Source organism: Corvus moneduloides, chromosome 6 (assembly GCF_009650955.1).
Source record: "Corvus moneduloides isolate bCorMon1 chromosome 6, bCorMon1.pri, whole genome shotgun sequence".
In the NCBI taxonomy this organism is placed as follows: domain Eukaryota; kingdom Metazoa; phylum Chordata; class Aves; order Passeriformes; family Corvidae; genus Corvus; species Corvus moneduloides.
Window position 1 is genome coordinate 47,813,840 of NC_045481.1, and position 18,605 is coordinate 47,832,444.

Consider the following 18,605-nt stretch of genomic DNA (forward strand, 5'->3'; position numbering starts at 1 on the left):
ACTGCAATTACTGAATCTGGAATTGCTAAGTGACACTCCTGAAAAATTTTACCTTCCCAGTACTAAAGCAGCAGAGACTATACACACAGTCCCTCTAAAGTAGGTCAATTTTAATAACCATTTCTGCTTTGTGTTCATTCAGCATATTCCACAGGCCAGCCCATTTTAATCCATTCAACTCCTAACATTCACCAGAGGTCTTTAAGGGAATTAACAGTCTCTGCCATACTTTTTTTGTGCCATCAGCCCTGTGTTTTGTTTCACAGCAGTCTTACCTTAAAGACACAGTTTTTACCTCTGGCTCACCTCCCTTGAAGCAGGTCTGCAGCATGAGCCCAAAAGTAATGGACAGAGCTTATTAATATCTGACTACAGTTTCCATGGAGCAATTCACATTTGCTTATTGCCTTTAGATAAAGACTATGTACATGCAGCCCAAGTTAGAGTAGCACAAGGTGGGACACTGTGGGTTAGTCTGTGTGGTTTTTAAAGGACAACACTGTTCTCAGAGGTGCTGCTCCCCTGAATAAAGGCACCCCAACCTACCTCCTGAGACCTGCTGCCAGGACAAACAAACTTCAGATACCCACTTCCTCTTAACCTTCCTATGACTCTCCCATCATCCCAGGCAGGGGCAACACAGCCTCCTGCAAATGCACCTTCTGCACGTTCAGGAAAGGGGTTACCAGCCCCAAACCCGCCTTGTCTCCTACACACATCTGCAGCTCCCCACACATCACCCCGGCAGTACCTGCTCCAAGTGCTGAGTTTATAAAACTTGAATGGGGGAAAAAAAGTAAGCCTGGCGATTGTGCTATGCTGCTCCTTATCCCCTTCTGCACGTGAAGCCTGGTCCAGGGAAAACTGCCTCTCTGCTGTATTGGTCATTACTCCCCTCTCCCACCCCTCCAGGCAACAGTTAAGTAACCTTGCACATTTCTGGCAAACATACATATCTTACAGCCCTGAAGCCATTTATAAATATATTTTTATTTATAAAGTCAATTTACATAAAATATGATACTCTCTTAAAAACTGCATATGTACAACTTAAGAAATCCTAGCAAGTGCATACAAAAATGCCTTCAATACATTTTTTTTTAATAAAACTTCAGTTTTCAGAGAGGTGGACCTTCACACCAGGCAAACTCAGACACCACGTTAAAACACCACATAACTTTACAGTCTTTTACTGAAGTGTTTGGAGAGAATAATTTAAAAAAACCCAAACAAACACCTTTTCATCTATACTGTGTATGTTCCCAAAACATTTCAGCTGGTAGTGTTCAAGAACAAGTGGATAGGACCTGCTAAAAATAGAACCATCTCATCCCTTTTCTCTAAGGTTTCTTGTACAAAAATAAGTCTTCATACACCAGTGTCCCTATAGGCAGTTCAAGTTACATATAAAATAGAGTCTGACATGATAAAAAATTCCCTCCCCCTCCAGAAACAAGGAAGCATCAAGTGTTTTTAATTTCTTTTTTTTTTTTTTTCCTTTCCACCCGTCCAAAGCAACACCAGACAGCAGCGGCGGGGGGAAGCAGGTTCGCTCGGGCATCCTCGTCGTGGGTCGGCAGCTCGCAGCGGGCAGGCGGAGCCGCTGGCCCCGCGCAAGGAGCGGGACCCCGCAATCAGCTACACCATTGCACTTTCCACAGCCAGAAGACGACGGCTGAACCCGGTGAGAAAAGCAGCCAGCGGGGCCCCGCCGGGGTGGAGGTCAGTACTTTCGGGGGGATGCTGCTGCCGCCGAGACCGGGGGCGCCGACGTGCTGCGGACTGAGCGCGGCTGCGGAGAGACGTGAGAAGAGCCCCGGTGGGTTCGTGTCCCTCTCCCCCGAGCCCCGGGGGGCAAGCGGCGCCCCCTCCCATCCGGCTGCCCCCTCACCTCCCGCCGGGTCAGTAGCTCCCCAGCCAGCTGGTGAAGTCCAGCAGCTCCCGCTCCTCGGGGCTGAGCGCCGCGTCGTAGCCGCTCTCCTCGGAGGAGCACGGTGAGCCGGGCGCGGAGGAGGCGAAGGAGGGCGAAGCGGAGGAGTAGCCGCCGCCGCCGCCGCCAACTTCCCCGACAGCCACCCGCCCGCGGCCGTCGGGGAAAGAGGCGGCGGCGTCGTGCTCGTCGAGGAGCCGCTGCAGGGCGCGGATGTACTCGACGGCGGAGCGGAGGGTCTCCACCTTGCTCATCTTCTTGCTGGCGGCGCCGTGGGGGACGTGCTGGCGGAGGGCGGCGAAGCCCAGGTTGACGAGCCGCACGCGGTTGCGCTCCCGCTCGTTCCGACGGGCCACGGCGGCTGCCGCCGCCGCCCCGGTGCCCGGCAGGGCGGCGAAGGCCAGGCGGCGCTTGCAGCGCAGCAGCTCGGGGGAAGCGGGCCGCCGGCGGCCGCGGGGTGCGGCGGGGGGTAGCGGCGGCAGAGCCCCGCCGTTCATCGCCGGGCGGCCACGGCGGCGGAAAAAAAAAACACACCCCAAAACTTAAAAAAAAAAAAAAAAAGCCAAAACTAAATTTAAAGCGAGACAAAGGAGGCGGGGGTGGGCAGCGCGGGGCAGTTGATCCCCATGCCCGTGCTCTCCCGCCGCCGCTCCGCGCCTCTGCGGCGGGTCCCGCCGCCGGCCGGCCCCTTATCAACGCGCGGCGGCTCGCGAGCCCCCGCCGGCCGCACGCGCCGCGCACGCCGCGCCACGCGCGCCCGCCGCCGCCGCGCCCCCGCCCGCGCCCTCCCCCGCGCGCGCCCCCGCCCCCGCGCGCGCCCGGCGCGTGGCGCCGCCGGCCCCGGCAACCGCCCCCCCCCCGGCCTCACACACACCCCGCGCACCCCGCCGCCCGCGTCCCGGCCCCGGCCCTGCCCCTCGGGGTGCGCTCCCTGCCCCCCCGCTCCAACCTGCCCTCAAATCACCGCCCCTGCCCTGGCAATTTTTGACGTTTTAGTGTAATTTAGTTATTATTATTACTCGGGGGAGGGGCCTCCCTCTCGCCCCGCCTCCTCCGCACCTCAGACCGGGCGCGCACGAACTGCCGGGACTCGCCGGTGCCCTCGGTGTGTGGAAGCCCTGGGTTCTGTCCCTTCAAATGTGCCACCAGCCCGGCCCCTGCCGAAACCGGGTACCTCGCGGGTGACGGTGTGGGGAAGGCGGCGGCCCGGCAGCGCGGCTGCTCCCAGGGCTTTCCCTGCGGAGCGGGAAGTGCCGGCGCCTGGCTCCCGGTCGGTGCTTGCCTGGCAGAGTGACGGGACACGCCGGGGCTCTGCTTTGTTACATCCACCGAAAGAGTATAATAACAAAGATTTATAGCAGTGGCGTGAATCATGTTGCCAACGCCGGCTTTTTGGGCTTCAGTGGGAGATTCAGGGATAAAGGTATGGAGACAAGAAGGAAAATGCGAAGGTTTTGTAGCTCGGGGGTTGCAGCCCGGCTTCCCTCTGCCATGCCAAGCAGTCCTCCTTGGCTTGCCATCAAGCAAGCCTTGCTTCCAGCTCCGGTGGGAAGAGCAGCAGCGTAAGGTGCGTTCAGATAGCTGGATGGAGTGGGGAGGACAAAGGAGCTTCCTCCTGGAGTCCCGGGAGCTTGTGGGAAGAAATAACTTGCATGGTTTTTGCTAAATAAACAGGATGGATGGAAGGGGAGCTACATGAACGCACTGCCCTGGAGCTGTGTCCACTCTTGGCTTCAGCACAGCTTCAGGATGTGCTATCCTGGCTTTGATCCTACCCAGCCTTTAAAAAAAAAAAAAATCCAGTAGTGTGGGGCAGTTCAGTCACAGGGCTTCACTTTTTGGGGGGGAAACATAACCCCATCTCAGGAAAGTGCTCCAAGTGGGTGTCTTTGGCACCAACATGGACAGGTGCCAGCAAGACTCTGCAGCTCGATTTGGATATCAAAGGGTCTGTATTCCCCTGGCTGCCCTGAACCACTGTGGTGCTGGTCCTTGGGTGTATCTAAGCCAAAATGGTAGTTCAAAGAGCTATCATTTCTTGATGTGACACAGAGGGGGCTTTTCTAGTTTCTGTGTGGGTTATTTAGGGAGCAGCAAGGCTCCATTATGTTGCAAGAGAAATATTGCCCCTGGGGATCAGTTGCAATGGCAATGGCTTGAAGGAACCAGCCCCACTGCAGTGTCCCAGGCAGCCGAGCTGAAATTCCTGTATGGAGCCTGCGAGCACTTTGATTTTCTGGTAATCAAACACGCAGAAGGCTTAACGCCCAAATTCAGCGGCTCCTGAGACATTCTTGGCTGTGCTGTAGACCTGGGGGCAAACCAATGAGCAGCCCTACAACTTCTCTGAAGGACTTGACCCCAAAGGAGTGGCTCATGGCATGGGGCACAGGTGGAGCATTTTTCCTGGTGGGTTCCGGGCAGCACCAGGGAGCTGCTTGTGCCTTGAACATATTTGGGAGTGCACAGACTGCTTGCTCAGCTCAGGCCATGTCATGCACTTGTCTCCAGCATCTGCAAAGCTGCCCTGGCTGGTACAGGGGGCTTCCCTTGTGCTCACTGTCAGATGTAGCTTAGTCAGTAGGGGCATTACTGCAGTGGAGTAATACTGATGTTCTTTTATTACCTCGTCTCTAATTTCTGCTGAAAACCTTTTTCACAGGAAAGGGGAAGCTGCTGCCCTTGAAACCTTTCAAGAGAAAGCTTTCTGTATCGAAGTGCCACACTCAAGAGTAATAACTGATTTTTATCATACAAAAATAGCTACACGGAATTTTTTCATTAATAACGCACACCAGTAAACCCGGTCTCAAGGGAGAGCGCGCAGCCTCCAGCCACAGAGATTCCACGCTCAGCTCAGGGATGAGCTTGACTTGTCCAAATTGGGTTCAGGACTGCTGATCACGACGTGTGTTTCCAGCCAGATGTGGCCATCGGATCTGATATTCAACACACAGCAAGTGCTTACACTTTCCTAGCAGTGCAGCTGGCTCCCCAACAGTCTGCAGGAAGGTAGGTAGGTACATCTTGTACTCAGAGAAATGCAATCTCACTTGAAATCTCTTTATAAAGTTAATGACTATGTAAGATCCAGTAGAACAAGACATCATTAAACACTGTCTGTGCTCATAATCAACTTCCTGATCATAATCTGGGGAGAGAGAGCATCCAGCAATGTGCTACCCATCCCCAGAGAGTAGGGAGAAGAAATTCTCCTCTCCTGGAGCAGGTAAGGCAAAAATGGTAACTGTGTGGTTGGTGTGGACACCTTGCAGCCCCATGTGGCTTCAGCCAGTGTGCTGCAAGGTGGCCAAACGATGCTCAGGGAGAAGGAAAAAGGGCCTCTGGAAAGGGCCTCTGACACTACATTTAGTTCTTGCACCTGCCAAAGGTGAGAGCAAAGTGCTGCCCCTGACTTGGCACATGTGTCAGCAGGAAGGGTGGGGTGCTGGGTCAGCCCTGGTGTCACCCCATGCATTACAGGCAGCTGACATGGGCTTTTTAGAGTATTTTACCAAAACTTTCTGGACTCCAGTGGAAAGCAATAGAGGTCCTGTTGCAATAAAGCTTGAGAGGATGTATGTCAGAAATAAAAAGCAATGGGCAGTTGAGCAGCCCTGTTCTTGGTGAGCCCACTTGCCAGACTGGGCTGTGCTCACACTGGTTTCACCAGGAGCAGGGCTAGATGGAGCAGGGCTTGCATTGTGTTTTCAGGTCTATCACCTGCACAGCTGGCTCCTGGGCAGTTATGGTTTGCAATTAGCATGTGAAAAAGCAAAAATAATTTTGTTTGAGTAGGGCGGTGTGCCTTAGAGCTATGAGTATGGTTCTTTCAGTGGAGAAAGATGTTCATTTGGGTTTATTCTTTGAAGGGATCTTCAGCTTATGCTCTTTTCCAATGTAATCTTTCTCTGGCTTGATGAACTATTTTTAATAACTCTTCTGACATTTTATTTGCTCACCTATAATAATTTCAAATTGCCTGGGAATCACTAGAGGATTTCTGGGACACACATTGAAAATAGTAATAAGTAAAAAAGTGCTTTGGAGATACTATGATTTCTCTCTGGTTTTGTGTCTTCCAAGCCTCCAGCCAGCCTTGTTTCCATTCACAGTGGAGTTGTATGGTGCATCTGAAGCTTGGCAAAGCCCAGCACCTCCCCCTTTTCTCCTGTCATTCCTTTCTTGAAAAGAGATGGCCCCAGGTTTAAAAGTTGGTTTTTAGCTTTGATTGTGTGTATGTGCTAGATGAATGCTAAGCAGCCTTTACAATGCATCCTTGTGATGTGCCCGGGAAGGCAGACGCAGGCTCTGAGGTCTCCCCGGCTTCCCATCACCCCTATGGCTGCGCTGCGGTTTGATACGGACATGTTTTATTTACGAGCAAGCTTTAGGGTGAATCCAGCCGTGCTATGGGCAGTAGCTGAAGGACTGAATGAGCTGAGCCACTGACACTTGTAAATCTGACACATTTGGAGCTGCTTTCTGCTGTGGAGGAGAGGTATTTTCCCTAATGGTGCTGTGCGCTGGAAAAGGAGGAGGCTTGCCGAGAGGCAGCAGGGACCTGGCGCAGGAGTATCCTGACTGGATGATGGGTGTATTTTTAGCTCCTGGGTGACATCCTCCTTTTTGCTTCCAGCCCATCCTTTCTCAGGAGCATGAGTAGCAGTGCCCCAAAGCCCAGGGGGAGGTTTCTCTTCCCTGCTGCATTGACAGAGTTCAAGCAGCTGAGGCTGGAGTGCTGCTGTTCCATTACTGGTGGCTGCACTGATGGAGTGAGAAGGCACCAGCTTGAATTCAGCCTCTTCTTCTCCATTTGTGTTTAGTGTCCCAAGTTCACCCCATGCAGCATTAACACATCAAATCCCCCAGCTCTTTTAGAACATCCCTCTGACAGAGCGGGCATTGTTTCCCTCCAGCTCAGAAGAGTGTTGGGAGTTTATAGCTTTGCAAAAAAATATGATCTGGCTTTGTTCCCTTTTTAAAATCAATCCTTCCCTTCTGGATGAGGTGGCACATCCTTCCGAGACCCATGCAGCTGTGGATGCTGGTGTATATTTTCATAACAGACGTCTGCAAGCTGCTGCAAGGCTAGAAAGAGAGCACCTGTGCTCCCTGGGGTATTTTCAGACTCACTACCATCTTTCCATGCTCCAGATGATAACCAGAGATAAGGGAGGAAGCCACAGGCAGGAGCTGTGGTCACTTGTGGTTTTGCACCGCTTCTGGGAGCGATAAGTTGTGCTCTTGCAAAGGGGACTGATCAATAAAACCTGCCCAGGTGGGCAGGAAGCCGAGTCTTGCTGGAAAAGCCGTGCTGCCATCCAGCCCACATGCTGGTTGTGAGGGTGGTTCTCTGGCATGCCACCAGCCCTGCCTCTCTTCCCAGTAGGATGAGGTTGAGGGGACACCCTGTTTCTCACCAATGCTTCCTGGACAGAGAGGTAGGCGTGTGCCAGCAACAGAGCACCCAGGGGAAGTTTAATCCCTTAGAAAGTAAAGTGTTGCAGATTGCCTTTTCCATGGGCACAGGTAAGATGAGCACACAGACTCCCCCTGTGCTCCCTTCAGCAGTGCCCTTCCATGTGCCAAATTTGCCTCCTTCAATCACAGCCCAACCTCTTAATATCTCAGCTCTACTCTACTGATTTCTTTTGGGTGAGGGAGTGACTTTCTTTTGGCTGTTTTTTGGGGGGAGGGGTGAGGAAGCAACTCCTTTTGCTCTTGTTAATTTTTTGATGTTAGAAATCCACATATGCTCTGTCCCAAACAGGAAACTTTCAAGGCATACCTGTATGGGATAGAAGGTAAGAGAGAGGAAAGAGAAACAGCAAAAAATCCCTCCACCCCTGAGCCCAGCAGGCAGAGCAGTTAGTAGAGGGAATGGGTATTAAGCAAGAGCACCAAGCACTGCTGGTGGGAGAAGCATCAGAAGACACGGGCAAGCTACTCAGAAATCGGCATTTTTCTACCAAAACAGAGGAAGCAGCTGTTTAAACCCAGGTGTTTAAAGTTGCAGACCTGCTTTCAGAGCTCCGTGAGTCAGTGAAGGTACCCGTTTTTATGGCTGGAGATAAAAGGAGGCAGAACATATTTTGTGGGAAGACCAGGAGCCCTTGCAAAGTGGGTAGGTGGCGATTTTGGGACCTCTCAGGTGGACCTGAGGTGAGGTGCAAGGCTCCTGCAGGAACTGAGGAGACCGTTATAGAACTGGGGAGGGAATTGCCCTTCAGAAAGCCCACGTCGATCATCCTGCCCTTCGGGAAAGGGTTGTGCTGGCCTGTGGGGACCTCTAGTGTGAGACTTGGCTTCTCACAGGTCTCTCTGCGGTGGCAGTCGTTTTGGACCGGGGAAGGAACTGGGGTCTAGCGGGAAACGAAGATGGGTTCCATGTTTTTTTCCCTCTCCGTCACTGTGAAACAGGTTCTGGGTGTGCTCAGGGCAGGTGACACGGCTTGGTGACTGTCGCTCGTGGCTGGGCTGATGTGGCTTGGTGTTACACACAGAGCTGTGCTTATGCCTTCTTGCAGCCCTTCCAGATTTAACCTGTAACTCCATGGGTGGACCAGCTCTGCTGCCTTTGTACTAGGGATCCTTCACCTTGGAAATGCAGGTGACAACACCCCTGTCTGTCCTCTAGTATCAGAAGAAATGATGGGTGCCCACAGTTCTGCATTCAGATGCAATCCTAACTCTGACAGTGTCTTATAAGGCATTTTCCCTGTCTGGTCTGTTCCCGGGCATGCTGCTCCTGAAGGCTTGGCATCAGCTGCCTTACCAGCTTGTTGTCCTCTCCCCACTGCCCTCCTGCCCTGTTGTCTAGCCATTGGTTTTCCTCAGATGGTCTCCAGATAGTAGCCAGAGGAGGAAGGTCTCTGTCTGCACACGGTACATAAGTATCTCCTCCTGGGCATCAGGGCAGGGACCTGTGACCCATGGGGACACCTGTTTTTGGCACTGGCTGTGGCAGTTCTCATTGGCATCTTGGAAGGCTGCAACCAAGATGATCTGCAGGAAAGCTTGCAAGAAAGCTAGTGATGTAGTCAGAAAATCACAACATGCTTTTTCCTGTGCTCATGGCTTTGTGCAACTTGCTTTCTCTTCGCTTTACAAAATGCATCTTCCTTCCTTTTTTCACTCCTCTCCTCCTCCTTCTTTGTCATCTTCCTGCAGTTACTGTTGTGGGATGGTTTTACTTTTTTACTCCCTTTGTTTGCCACCTGGAGGGAGTGCAATTATTTTTCATTACTCTGTTTCACCTGTTCTCCACCAGCCTGGTTCCAAAACTAAGGATGATTAAGGCACTCAGTTATTCAGGCTGACTTTGGCCAGATCATTCTTGAGGCTTCTTTGCGATTTACTTTTGAGAAATACGTGTCCTGGAGACAGCTGGTTTTGAAGACAAGAAATCTTCTGCAGCTGTGGGTCCATGGAGTCTTCAGTGCTAGGAGAGGGGAAAGGACAGAGTTAAAATGTCCACGGACAGTGAGCATCTCTGGGGAAGGGGGTTATATTTCCATATAGCCATTTTCCTGAATAAAATACTACCAAAATGTGTTTTTTTCCCATATCTGCAAATGCAAGTTCTAATAGAGACTCAGCCAAAGGTTTTTGCCCTGTGGTAGTTTTACATGGGGAGAGAAGACTCTTACACAGATCTGTTTGGGGGGGTTTAATCCCTTCTTTAAACAACAGGTTATTTTTTTTTTAATAATTTTTTCCTAGACTTTTTCCCAAAATACTATTTATGCAGATTATAAAAAAAATGTTACCGACAATGTTTATTAAGCAAAATTGCATTCCAGTGAAAGTCAAAGCCAGGATATTTTGACACTGACTTTTCATTGCACAGTTTAAATTTTTTTTTAAGGGAGCTTTGCTCCAAACTCCATGAAAGGTTGTTTTTCTGTGTGTTCTTCCTTCTTTCCCAGCTGGCTGTGTGTGGGAGCGGACAGCAGCTGACTGAGAGCATGTTCAGAAGGTGACTGCCCTAAACAGGATTTAATAATCAGGCAGGAGGAGGTGCATCGGCACGTGGTGGGGACTCCACTTCCTGAGAGGCCCTGCTGTGGCCATGCCTCCTTTGGTGGAAACCCAGGCTTTATCAAGAGCTGGAGGGACCAACTGCCAGCTCTCTCTGGGGACAAGCTGCCATGGGACTGAGGTGCGGGATGAGGACCACCAAGTGCCAGCTGCTGGTGACCAGCCTCTGTGTCATGGTGAGCAGGCAGGTTTGGGGGGATCTCTGCAGAACCGAGGTGAACCATTGCCTTTGCCATTCCCGCTCCGAGAGGGGATGGTTTTCCCACGTTCTGTTTTTGGCGGGCGGAGGGCAAGCACAGCCAACTGCCTGAGTTATCATTGCACCATGGGCGGTTATCGCTGGCCACCAGCATCGCCCCCCCTCCTCTGATAGACTTCTGGTTTCTCAGGGATGTCACACCACTGCTGCTCTTTCACAACTCAGCAGCTGCCTCCAAGGAGAAAGAAAAGGTCGCTGCTGGCAGAACGGGTGGTTCTCAGCAAAAAGATATTTGCTCCTGTCTCCTTGGAGCAAAAGAGAGAGGACAGACCTGCTGCAGTCACACTTGCTGCTGGGAGGGTGGTTGACTGCAGGTGGGATCAGTGAGAATGTGAAACCACAAGGCTTTGGTGGAAGTGTGTGTGAGAAACCTGTGGATCAGCACCGCAAAGCGAAAGCAATTCCAGGGACTCTTTTTATCAGCTTTTGAAGCAAATTCAAGGGGAGTTTCTGGATATCTGCTGTAAGAGCTGATGGGAAATGGTGGATACTGGAGAACACTTCTCCTGGATGCTTTGACTTGTATGTTATTGTTGCCTTTTCACTTCATCAAAACTTGCCAGTTTAATAATAGTAAAAATAATAACAATACCAACAGCAATAATAATAATCTGTATTTAGTTCAAAGAGGGTTGGTGGCTTTTTAAGAGTGTAATTAAAAGTAATACCTTATTTTGGGCCACAAATGAAGTTTGTAGTTTGACTGTACGATGGTTCTCTCTTCCAAATAACAGAATACACCATTTGGAGGAAATGAAAGGAGGATTGGTACCAAGCATGTTTAGAGGAGGCATTAAGGCACAGCCGCTGTGGATGGTTAGAATCTTGTTATTGCTGTTAGGAGGATTTTAGACTGGTGTTTCTCAGAAATCTGAGCTAACTGGTGTTGCACTTAATATTTTGCTGGGCGTGGGTCAAGATACACAGTAATGCACAGTCTGAAGGATCTGAAGGTGCCACGAATTAGGTTAGACAAAATGCTATGGTTTGGATGGATTTAGTCTCTGAGACCGTAAGCCTCCAGCAAAAGCTATTAGAAAATGTCACACAGTGGGGATTATGTTGAGATTGCACTGTCACATTTGACACAGGTATAGCTGCCTCATTTTTCTGTATTGTGAAAGCACAGAATGATGAAGCCTTATCTTCAGAGCTAGGAGTGGCCTTGCATTTTGCAGGTTCATTACACTAGATTTGGAGCTGGTTTTGCTTTTGGTGCCTTTGTCCCAGCTCTGCCACCAGTCATGCTGCAAGGAGCCCTGCCCTAGAGCCATCTCCCACAGAAAAGTACCATCAGAAATGTTCTTTCTCCGTCACCTGGATTCAGTCTGGGCAACATGGAGGGTGATGTGCAAGTAGTTACCCTGTGCCTTAGGCATACGAGTGCTCTCAGGGCTGGGACAGAAACAGGCCAGCAACACCTTGCAGAGACAGAAACCAGCACAGACAACTTAGAGTAGTACAGGACTCAGCTCTTTGCCCTCTTCTGTAGGAAACAGAGCCAACAGCAGGCAGCGAGACTGGCTTTGCAAACAGCAAAGCAGAGAACATCACCCCTGCCTAAAACCACTTTTGAAGCTGGCAGCCCTCACAGCCACATGTGTGCAGTCTGCAGAGTGGGGTGGCACCACCCAGGTGCTGCCAGGGCATCAATCCTCTCAGTTTTCTTCATATGGTGGGAATTTAATCCACGGGCACTGGCCAAGAGACTGTGGGCTGCACAGTGTCACATGCACTCATTATGCAGGAGAGAAGAACAGCTTTAGTATTTTTAAGTGTCTGGGGTTTGTCCTTTTATGTGCATTTTGGGGTACATATGGTGGCCTCTGGATGATCAGGCTGTCTGCATTTGCATGGGGCTCAGGAGTATTCAGATACACCTCAAACCTTTGTGTGCACCCAGAAAGAGCTGCTGCCTTGTAAATCCCTTCCTGAAACCCTTCTTTTCCAGCTCCTGGGGCTATCCATTGCCACGCTGAGCACAGTCACCCACTATGGGCTCCGTTTCACCCTCATCAGCAACGTCTCCCTGGACAGCAACTCCTACAGGGTCATCCACCACAGAGGTATGTTGCGGTCACATCCCAGCGAGAACTTTGGTCATACCAGGAGCTACAAAATTCCCTAAAGCAGTTGAAGGAAATATCTCAAGAGGAGGAAGGAGCTGGATTTTGGAGGATGCATTAGGACTAACACAGTCCTACAGGCACTTACTTTCCCATATCAAACCTGCATGCCTGTAACCAAAGCATGCTGTGGGAGCATGGGGTGCTCAGGTGCTTCTGTGTTTGCACCTGTTCCTCTATTCACCATGTCCCCATCCTGCCCCTGTGCTGCAGTAAGAGCTCAGGAGGAGCTCCTCAGTCACTAAAAGTGCACTGGGGCTGGCAGGAGACTGGGAGCATGGGGAGAGGAGCTACAGGAGTTGAAGCAGAACATAGAAAATTGAGGCTGGGAGGGGAAATGCATGGCAACACCTAGAGTTTGTTTTAGGAAATGTGGGGTATATTTGCTTTCACAAGGGAGAAGTCTCAGGTACAAGGCTAGAGCAGAGATAGCCCAGGTACTAAAATACCCTGCTCGCCTCTGCTGCACTTGCATCTGCTGCTTCTCCCAAGCTGTACTCTGGGCTTAAACACGCTCATACCCTCTCGAGATCCTGGTTCTCAATTTCAGTTTAACAAGGCAGGTGTAAAAACTATGTTAGTCCAAAGCTAAGGTACATTCCTTCCCTGTTCCTACACATATAAGGGTTATATATTGGCGCTGACTGTAGCCTTGCAGGCTCTCCCACCCCAGTCACCCTCTCCAGCAACGCTTCCACTTGCCTTGTTTGCAAGTATTATCTCAGCATGGTTGGGGTAGCAAAGCCCTTTGCCGAGCCGTGGTCCCTGAGCCCTGCCCTGGGGCACCGGCTGTGATCCTGCCTGAGCCAGGAGGAAACCAGAGGGTGAGTGTTGCACCAGATTAGCAGTGCCTGGAGTCCCGATAGGGGCTGTGGGACAGCTGCTGCACACCAGCACCCCCCATTTGGGGGGGATCCTTATCAGAATGCTGAAATAATTGGCAGCTTGTGGTCTGTTGGGTGGACCGACACCATTTTAAGCTGCTTCACTTTGCTGGAGCTGTGGGAACCACTCAGAGGTTTACAGCCCTGCCAGACATACACAGCAAAGCATACACAGATAGTGGGTATTGAATAAATTACAGACAAAATTCCGTTCTGCAGCCTGGACATTTGGGGCCAGCTCCTCAAAATGCACTTTTTGGCCTTTCTGTGGATGAAAGCATCAGACTAGGCCTCTGGCATCTGACCACAACTCCCATGTCTGACTTCCTTCCAGCTTTCTACTTTGGGATCTGCCTGAGCATGACCCTGATCCTGGCAGCTCTGCTGAGCTCCGCCGCCACGGTGCGGGAATCGCAGTGTCTCACCGCCATGGTGCGTATCCGTACCCACAGGAACTGGCTGGGAGGGGCTTTTTGTCACCTGGGGCTGGCCCCCTTAATGTGTGGTGCTGGGAGCTGTGTTGCCTTATGCCTGGAAGCATGTGTGCCTGGGGAAGGAGGTCCTGTTGTTCTACCTTGTGCTGCAAGGGGACGTTTTTGTAGAAGCATGACCTTGCAGAGCTCTTCAGGCTGAGGATTGCATCCTTCTGTGCCTAGTTTCCTTTGCCAAGGCCCTGTGTATGCAGCTTTCAGAGGCAAGGTGCTTATCTGCCAAGGAACTATGGAGATGACAATTCCCAGGGTATTTTTTTTCCCCTCATCAAGTGAACACATGGTTTGTGTGGGGAAACCTTAGCAGCATGATTTTGAGTCTCACATGCTTCCCCTGACTTGTGACAGCAAACTAGCCACTATTTTTCACCCCATCACTGCAAATATCCACCACAGTGGTGGTGTGAGGCATACAAACCAAGGCAGAAGGCATGGGGGATTTGGGCTGGACCCTGAGTTTTGGCCTACAAGGAGAGGTAGCATAAGAGCTGAAATTCCCCCTTTCTCCTCTCCATCATCCACAGCGAAGTGCCTGTTTGGGCCTGGACCATGTTGACAGTAGTAAACTGGACTGTGAGCTAAGCTCCATTTAAAAACAGAGCCTGCATGTGGGGCTTCGGCTGCACAGAGCAGCTTCCAGCCTTGGGGCTGGAGGGATGAGTGGTAAAGTGCTGCTCACTGCATGTTTTCCCATGTGAAGGGCAGGAGTCAGCAGGTAGGTTGTTGAGCATGAAATCGTGTTTAATATAAAATAATTGCATTGCTGTCATACAGTAACTTTAAAGAGATTTATCTAATGTGTGTAATTGGGGGAAATGATACTGATGGCAGAAATGAGAGGCTGACACCTTAAAATTCAGTGCAAAGCAGCCCCTGAGATTAATGTTTTCACCTTCTGAATATGCCATCTTCCTTTCTCTGTTTGAGATGCCCAAAGGGGCCTGAGTTCCTATGAATAACTCTAACAGAATAGGTGTAACTTCCCACCCTTTTGCTGAAGTGTTTTTAATGTGTGCCTGCAACTACCACATCTAAACCAATGGGTATGTACAGATTAGTGGAGAAAGTAATGGCTGCCTGAAGATGCAGCCAAACTTCTCTATAATGTTTATTTGTTGCCTTACTCTCTGGTATGTGGTTGGGGCATGCCACTCCATAGAACAGGCTGTTAAAATCACAGCCATTTCCGGATGCGATAGTTAAAGATGGCAAACACATACTGAGCGAACTCCAGAGCTGCTGTCCAAAGGCACTGTCCACACGGTGCTGCTCTCCCTTCCCGTTGTAACGTGGGTGATCCTTTCCCCCAGCCACCCATCATCTCCACCAGCCCAGCTGGTTTGAGCTATCACAGCCAAGCTCTGCCCACCAAAAAAACCTCTGTCTGGCAGAACCCTCAATGTGGCTATTTTTGTGGCTCCTAGTGCATCCTGTTGGCTTGTCTTTAGCTTCCACAGTTTTGAGGGGCGGGGGGGGGAGGGGAGCGGGATGTGGCCGTCTTCATTTTGGACCCCTGATGGCACCTTTGCAGGGAGGTCACGGTATCGCTGCCTGGCGGGAAGCAGAGGAAGGGTGCGAGGTGCCGCACGAGGCGTCACGCCACGCTGCTCTGAGCAGGGATAACGGGATGCCTCTCGGCTGCCCTTAAGCCCTGTTTCCGCCGCCTCCGTGCCGAGCCGTGGGGCAGGAGGCGAGAGGGCCGCTGGCAGCCGGGCGGGGCCGGTCCAGCGCCGCGCTCCGCCGCTGGAGGGGGCCGCGGGCCCGCCGGCCGCCCGCTGCCGCTCCCGCTCCCTGCCCGCTGCCGCTCCCCGCGCGCTCCGGGAGATGCTGCGGAACGCGCCGGGAACGGGAGCAGCCCCCGTGACCCCTGCGGGCTGCTGGCACGTCCCCAGCCCTCAGGAATTAACGGGAACCCTGGCAGACACCCAAGAGCTGGCCACCAGCAACAGTATTCTCGGCTCCAAGTGTTCAAGGAGCTCATCGGCGTCTTAAATCACACAGGGGGGCCTTTACCTATTCCTAAAAATCGCCCCCTCTCCTCCCAACTGTATCTTCCACCAAAGCCCAGCTCGCTGCTTGTTTTCACCCCAGTTCCCACTCCCAGGGCACACTTGTAATCTCTGATCTGCCAGCAAGAAGCAAAGGCAGGGAGAGCCAGCCCTGACGGCTGCAGCGAGGTGTAACCGCAGGCAGGAGTGGGGTTTGGCCCTGTGGGGCTCCAAAACTTGTCAGAGTGTTGTCCAGCTCTGCTGATCCCTGCTGGGCTGTAGCTCACAGGAGGGATCAGCCCTGGTGCTTGGAGTTTTTTTCCTCCTTCTGCAATAGAGAGAATCTTTCATCTTCCCCTGCTATTGATTTTAAAGGACTTTTCCTCCCTGCATTGAGTGTGTCTTATTTAGAAGACCATTTAATTCATTCTTTAATCAAAGAGGGAAGACATCAGAGTATTTGCCTCACATCTGTGGCTGTCCAGGAAACCGAGCCATGCTTGGGGGATGTCTGCATCAGTGTGGCTAGTTTACCACAATGCCACTTGGTAAACGGGCCACCCTGGGGAAAAGCTGACCAGGATGCAAACGGGCTTACGGGAGCACTTTTTTGTCTGTTTTGGTTTTATATGCTCATGCTGCCTGGCTGTCTGGAGGTTTGTGTGCCTACAGAGGAGGGGTCTCTGGTCTTTGTAGGCCTTACTGGTGCTGTTCTAATACCAGTAATGGGTGCACAGTGCTTAGAAACCAGAACAGGACAAACTGGTTTAGGCACACACATCTCAGGAGATTGTCTTGTAGCTGCATTAGCAGTATGATGAGACCAGACAGATGCTACTGTGCATCCACTGCTGCTTGTGAGGAAGCTGGTTCCAAGAAAGTAATTGAGAACTTAAGGATAACAAGTTATGTTCTAAATTCCGGGAATATTACCCCTGAAGCTCCTCTTAAACAGGGAGAATAGCAACAGGCTTATTGACTGTTTTCCAGCTGAGGCAAACCCTGCTTTCTGGTGATCCATGGCCATCGTGAATGTTAATATCCTGCAGCTCTCACAGCCCCTGGAGGTCATGTCGCTATTGAAGGGCAGGAAAAGGAAGGAAAACAGCAGTTTTCCTAGTGCTGTTTGTACAAAGGAAAGACTCCAGCATCGGTGAGGTTTAAAGCATCATGTGTTGTTATCTGGTCAGACAGAGAAAGAGAAAGAAAAGAAAAAACAGGGAGCAACATTCCAACTATAATATCCCAGCTGAAATTCTTACAGCCTAAAACCTGACTTGTATAGAGGAAAATTTGTGTTCAGGATAGAGCAGATGTTCCAAAAAAATTCAGTGGAAAAAGCCTCAGTGCATGCCCGGTATAACCCAGTTTTTCATCAAGATTGATGAGCTAGTAGGGCTAGCACACAGCACAGGCTGTTTGCTTTATTATACCCAGGTGTAGGCTAGTGTGTAGAGGGTCCTTAATATAACTGCAGCACACGTCAGCATCTTTCTTTCTAATTTAATCTGTCTCCTGTGCTCTCCCTCATGAAGCAAGACTTCTGAGTGAGGCATCTGTGTGCCAGTGGCAGAGCTGGTGCCGAGGACAGATTCCTCTTTCTGATGTCACTGACTCGTGTTTGCTCTGTGCAAGGGCAAAAACAGTGCGTGCTTTTAGATGAACTCGGTCAGGCAGGGAGGGACACAACCTGATGGATGCAATCTGAAGTTTGCTTCCCCTTTCCCTGCCCCCGGGCTCTGCAGTCTGGCAGGGAGCTGGCCCTTGCCATGACCACAGCAGCACCAAAAAGCAGCTGGAGCAGAGCAGGGCAGAGGTCAGCTCCTTCCCTGGAAGTGTGGGAGTTTGGCAGAGCTACAGAACCCAGTCTGATCTAAAGGATCCCTCCCTCATCCAAAGCTGACCCCCTTCACCAAAGGAGAAGCATCAGAAAGGTGAATTAAAAGAAACACCAGCCAACAGACAGGGTGCTGTTCCTGCAGACTCTGCCAAGTCTTTGGAAGAGAAATTGTTCCTTGCAGCAAGCATGGAAACAAGGTCATTCATAAAAGAGTAATTGATGTCTGCCTGGTGACAGCCTTCCACAGGGCTGATGTGGCTGTCTCTTGCAAAGGGAGCAGGCAGCAGCCTGTGGCTGGCTCCAAGGAACTCCAAGGGTCTGGGAGATGGTGAACCAGCCTCGACCCTTCCATATTTTGTATGCAAACTGCACATTGCCTTTTTCTTTTTTCCTCCAAATGTCTTCTAATGTAATTAGAAAGTTGCTCTTCCAAAAGCCTTTTGGCTGGGGAGTGAAAAAGCAGGCTATAATTAATTTATAAGATGTTCTCGGAGCCGTGTAATTTCTGTGCACCAGCTGGGTGGATGGGGAGCTTCCCAAGGGGTTGCATTTTGGTATTCCCAGAAAAACCAGACAGAAATAAAGGGAGAGTTGATGCTGAACATGAAGGACTGAGAGGTGGCGTGGAGATGAGGAAGGGAAGATGAGAAGGAGGATTTTAATCTGCTGGGGGTTCTGGCCCCAGAGAGATGTTGTAAGTGCTGGAGCTGGTGGGGGAAGGAAGGGAGATCACAGAGGAAGAAATCTGGTTTGTCACTGGCACCCTGTTGTTCACACTCTCTGGGTTCATGGTGGGTCCCCACAATTGTAACTTTAATGGAATGATATGCAGAAGAATGCTAACATTGCTCTCAGTGCTGGTTTTTCCATCTGACTAATTTTCTTTTTTTTAAATTTTCCTGTCTTTGAACTTGATTTTGGTGAAAATGCCATTTGTTTGGTGAGGAAGTTGCTGGAGGCAGTGCAAAATGCAGGGTCTGGTCCTACTGAAGAACAACTTAACATGCCTGTGTAACCTCACCTCCTCCCTCCACTCTGTGCTGT

At 51.0% G+C, this 18,605-nt stretch overlaps 2 protein-coding genes across 4 annotated transcripts in view; one reads left to right on the forward strand and one right to left on the reverse strand.

Moving 5' to 3' along the window:
* Window positions 1-970: 970 nt before the first annotated feature.
* On the reverse strand, window positions 971-2,656 carry ASCL2 (achaete-scute family bHLH transcription factor 2). Its single transcript, XM_032113218.1, has 2 exons — window positions 1,892-2,656; window positions 971-1,792 (listed from the first exon to the last, which is right to left on the reverse strand). The coding sequence occupies exon 1, from the start codon at window positions 2,425-2,427 to the stop codon at window positions 1,903-1,905; it is 525 nt and encodes a 174-aa protein (XP_031969109.1). The 5' UTR covers window positions 2,428-2,656; the 3' UTR covers window positions 971-1,792; window positions 1,892-1,902.
* Window positions 2,657-2,932: 276 nt separating this feature from the next.
* The window catches only part of TSPAN32 (tetraspanin 32), a 44,969-nt gene continuing 29,296 nt past the window's right edge, over window positions 2,933-18,605 (forward strand). For 2 of the 3 annotated variants that reach the window (XR_004240941.1, XM_032113087.1), the window contains exons 1-5: window positions 2,933-3,035; window positions 4,593-4,946; window positions 9,862-10,149; window positions 12,184-12,298; window positions 13,577-13,674. Coding sequence is in view for 2 of the 3 variants with exons in the window: in XM_032113087.1 (XP_031968978.1) it covers window positions 10,084-10,149; window positions 12,184-12,298; window positions 13,577-13,674 (279 nt within the window). In the remaining variant the exon portion in view is untranslated. The remainder of the gene's footprint in view (window positions 3,036-4,592; window positions 4,947-9,861; window positions 10,150-12,183; window positions 12,299-13,576; window positions 13,675-18,605) is intronic. The other variant, XM_032113088.1, reaches the window with a different exon arrangement.

What these genes read in the sequence shown, in the direction of transcription:
- ASCL2 (XM_032113218.1), bottom strand. Translation starts at nt 2,427, where the DNA reads ATGAACGGCGGGGCTCTGCCGCCGCTACCCCCCGCCGCACCCCGCGGC.